At 38.0% G+C, this 4,263-nt stretch overlaps 1 protein-coding gene across 1 annotated transcript in view; it reads right to left on the bottom strand.

Annotated features, from left to right (window-relative positions):
• Positions 1-2,349: 2,349 nt before the first annotated feature.
• The window catches only part of LOC141843665 (uncharacterized), a 5,120-nt gene continuing 3,206 nt past the window's right edge, over positions 2,350-4,263 (bottom strand). Inside the window, exons 3-7 of the mRNA XM_074731722.1 lie at positions 3,903-3,963; positions 3,690-3,819; positions 3,328-3,621; positions 3,149-3,250; positions 2,350-3,057 (exon numbers count right to left, since the gene is read on the bottom strand). Of these exons, the coding sequence (XP_074587823.1) occupies positions 2,995-3,057; positions 3,149-3,250; positions 3,328-3,621; positions 3,690-3,719 (489 nt within the window). The 5' untranslated portion in view covers positions 3,720-3,819; positions 3,903-3,963 and the 3' untranslated portion in view covers positions 2,350-2,994. The remainder of the gene's footprint in view (positions 3,058-3,148; positions 3,251-3,327; positions 3,622-3,689; positions 3,820-3,902; positions 3,964-4,263) is intronic.

Genomic DNA, 4,263 nt, shown 5'->3' with positions numbered 1-4,263 from the left:
GAGGATTCAGATTTTGGCTCCTGAACAAAGTTCAATACGTAGTAATAAAGGTTAACACGAAGCTAAAATACCAAAAATATGGATTAAGGACATCGAGAAAAAAAAACAAAGTTTATCAAATAGAATAACTCAAATCTTATTTCAACTTCAACACACCATTTACAATAACTTAGATAAAACAAGTTACATTGATATCACACTTACAACAACTTAGATATAATCAATATTTAAAATTTAACTTTGATAACAACTTGAAATAACATCTCTAATCAAAGTTGCAACGGTAGGACATTCGGGTTGTAACTCAGGGACCCGCGGTTCGATCCCCAGCTACAGCATATTTGCAGGAATTTTCCTCCAAATGAGGAACGCAATCAAAGGATGTTGGCCATCTGGATTGGCCGCCGTATGCGCTTCCCGATTTACCCTGGTGGTCGGTGGAAAACTTCCGTGGGACCGGACCGGCCACCCCCAAAGATGTGGCTACTGGGATTATCATTTTGTCCCCGGGGCAATGGTGCAACGGTAGGACATCCGAGTTGTAATTCAGGGACCCGCGGTTCGATCCCCAGCTACGGCGTATTTGCAGGAATTTTCCTCCAAATGGGGAACGCAATCAAAGGATGCTGGGCATCTGGATTGGCCGTCGTATGCGCTTCCTGATTTACCCTGGTGGTCGGTGGGAAACTTCCGTGGGACCGGGTCGGCCTCCCCCAGAGATGTGGCTACTGGGATTATCATTTTTTTTTCTAATCATCACTACTCTGTCCCCGGGTCAATGGTGCAACGGTAGGACATCCGGATTGTGATCTAGGGACCCGCGGTTCGATCTCCAGCTACGGCGTATTTGCAAGAATTTTCTTTCAAATGGGGAACGCAATCAAAGGATGCTGGGCATCTGGATTGGCCGCCGTATACGCTTCCCAATTTACCCTGGTGGTCGGTGGGAAACTTCCGTAGGACCGGGCCGGCCACCCCCAGGGATTGAGTCCATGAGACTGATTGGAATTTATCATTTTTTTTCTAATCATCACTACTATTGCAAAAATTTTCTTCTAAATGGGGAACACAATCAAAGAATGTTGGGCATCTGCATTGGTCACCGTATGCGCTTCCCGATTTACCCTGGTGATTGGTGGGAAACTTCCATGGAACCGAGTCAGCCACCCCCAGGGATTGAGTCCATGAGACTGACTGGGATTTATCATTTTTTTTCTAATTATCACTACTAATTTGTAGAAAATCTAATTATTGTTTTATCTCTTCTAATGCATCTTTCAACTTAGTTATATTATCAGACTTTGAAAGATTTCTCCTTGAATTTGATTTTGAGCTTGAAGTTGCCCCTGAACTTGAAATTGCGCCTAAAACTTCTTTTCCACTCGATGTAGATTTTTTATTCAAATGTGTTTGAAAAGCTCTTTCTGCCTTCCCTCTACTTTTGAAACATTGGTGTATAGCACCTTGAAAGCCTGTAACTTAATTAGATACTTCTAATCACGTGTCATAAATACCTGATTCGCGTCCAATAAAGATCACATATTTTTCTCTATATTAAAAATAACTTTCAGAATCTTATATAAATAAAATATTAGAACTTAAAAACAAACAATATACTATTTTGTTATATGTAGAAGTACTGATTTACAAGTTTCCTGTAAAAAAAATTTGACAAATGACAAATAAAAGACTCAATAGAATAATTTTTAGAAAATGGTTGCAAATTCATATCAAATAATCATACACTACAAAAATTAACGAAAATAACGACGGACCAATTCCGTCGCTCTTCGATCGCTAATCGAGGTTAACGATCGATTAGCGACGGGAACAGCTCGTCGCGTGTTTTTTGGTCGCTGACGTCACTTTAGCGATGGATTTTTAAATTTCCGTCGCTAATTAGCGACGAAATTTTTTAATCCGTCGCTAATTTATTAGCGACAATTTTTTAAACCGTCACAAAAAAATAGCGACAGAAATTAAATTCCGTCGCTATTTTTGCGACAAAATTTAATTTCCGTCACTATTTTGTTTTTTAAAAAATAAAAAATTTATTTATTTTTAGAGTTTATTGCCGACGGATTTTAGAATTCCGTCGCTAATTAACGACGGAATTCTAAATTCCGTCGCTAAATTTTTAAAAATTTTAAAAAAAAATCGATTATTAACAACAGAATTATAAATTCCGTCGCTAATAATATAATTTTTTAATATATTTTAATTTGTTTTCTGAATTTCCTTGTTTACACGACAACAAAACACGACATAATATAACAAAAGTACACAAACAGGCCAATAATGGTAAAACACAATACTAATATAACATCTGAATACAACATAACAAAATACTCCGATACAATCTGAATACAATAACATAATTACAAATATCTAGATACAATGATACTATATTAAATGTCAAAATACAAGAACTGATCAAAAATATATCTAAACCAGCCAAGACAAAATAGAAGATCTTGCAAAAAACCAATAAGATAGATTAGTAATAGAACAACATATTTAAAAAATGCATGCTTACAAGTAATAACGTAAAAAAAATTAAAAATAATAGAAATGCTAACCTATCTTGCAGACAGCTACTGATCAGGAGCATTAGGATCCTGAGTCTCCGTATCAGGATCCGCACCTCGCATCGCAGCTCGCAGCGCATCAAAAGCAGGTTGCGATGCCGTCTGACCGAAGGCCTCCATCCAAGCCTCCATCTGCCGCCCAAGCCGAGCTTGACTTTCTGCCTGCGCCTCTAATGCAGCGAGTCGATCTTGCTGTCCCGCGAGTCGATCTTTTAATTCTTGATTTTCTTTTTGTAGGGCTTCTATCGCTGAATCTGATCCGCTGGGACGACCCCTGGCTCTAGGGGCCATCACACAATCATATACGACTCGAGCCTGGGACCCTAGACCATAGAGGTTGTAGCTCTTTTTTCCTCCCACCGACCACATCATAGTAAATCTCATTCAACTGGTCGGTTGAGAGCTCCTACCTTTCTCCTCCCTCAACTGCAGGCGCAGACGCCTGTGCAACTCTAGCTGAATATTCAGCCTATTTAAAAATAAATTATTATAAAATTTAAGATTAGAAAAAATAATTACATGCCGATAATGTAAAATAAATAAAAAAATTATTTTCTTACGTCTAAGGCCTGCGAGCGAGCATCAATAAAAGTGACATCCTTAGACTTGTGTGTCTTTGTAAAAATCTCACAACAAGTAGGAGGACGTTGTAACTGGTGCTCCTGAAAAATCAAAAATACAATTAAATAAAAATAATGACATTAATAATTAATTAAAAATATATTAATTGTAAACTTACTAAGTCTAAGGTGTGCTCCACAATGGAGCGGGATCCATCTGTATGTTTTGTGGATCCGGTGCTAGGGCCAGCTATCTCGGTCTTTCTGTTGGACCGAGCTATCTCTGCATTTGTCTGCCATCTTTCTGCTTGACATACTTCTTGACATGCAGCCCAGATGTCCTCTGGGATCCAAGATGGTCTGGTGCCCTTAGATCTGCATTTATATAGCAGATCTTTATATAATTTGCCAGCAGCAGCATTCCAGGCGTCTTGAAACTCCCGCTCACGTCCTGGCTCAAAAGTATATTTTTTCTGCAAGAAAAAAAAATAATTAGTCTAAATAAAAAAAACTTCATTATAAGGTGGTTAAAATGACTAACCAAAAACTCGTCATAGTAGAAGCTGCGCATGGGCTCATCGACATGCCTCCAAGTATGCCCTGAACGACATACTCACTCACGGAACTTACTAGAAATATATGCGGCAACTTTATGGCCCTCTGGTGTAAAACTGCATTAAAAACCATGTAAATGTTAGACATATGCTATAAAACAATATATGAATTAAAAAGTACTAAATGTACCAATACTTACCACCCGGCAACAACTCTCAATACTGTCCGGCCACCTGGTGCTGCTGCCTGATCAGACATATCTGTAGAAGATAAAAATATCTGTAAAAGATAAAAAAAAAATATCTGTATCTGCCACATCTACTTTTCTAGCTAAAACAGGTAACTATGCATCTAAGACATGAAGAGTGGTAAGAAAACATCACAGCCAATGGTTGCATCACACCCAATCCTCATTTTGGTTTGGATTGGGTAGTATCATCAGAATATATCATAATTTCCATACTATGAAAGCTGGACTTGATTTATAGTTTGTCTACTTCAGTGTAGTTTTGACAGTTAAAAATTATGCTCCAGTAACACTGTAAAATGGTACTAATGTT

Source organism: Curcuma longa, chromosome 12, assembly GCF_044706935.1.
Source record: "Curcuma longa cultivar G26 ecotype Majalengka, Jawa Barat chromosome 12, ITB_CL_G26_1.1, whole genome shotgun sequence".
NCBI classification, from domain to species: domain Eukaryota; kingdom Viridiplantae; phylum Streptophyta; class Magnoliopsida; order Zingiberales; family Zingiberaceae; genus Curcuma; species Curcuma longa.
This window is presented reverse-complemented; position numbering and strand designations above follow the sequence as displayed.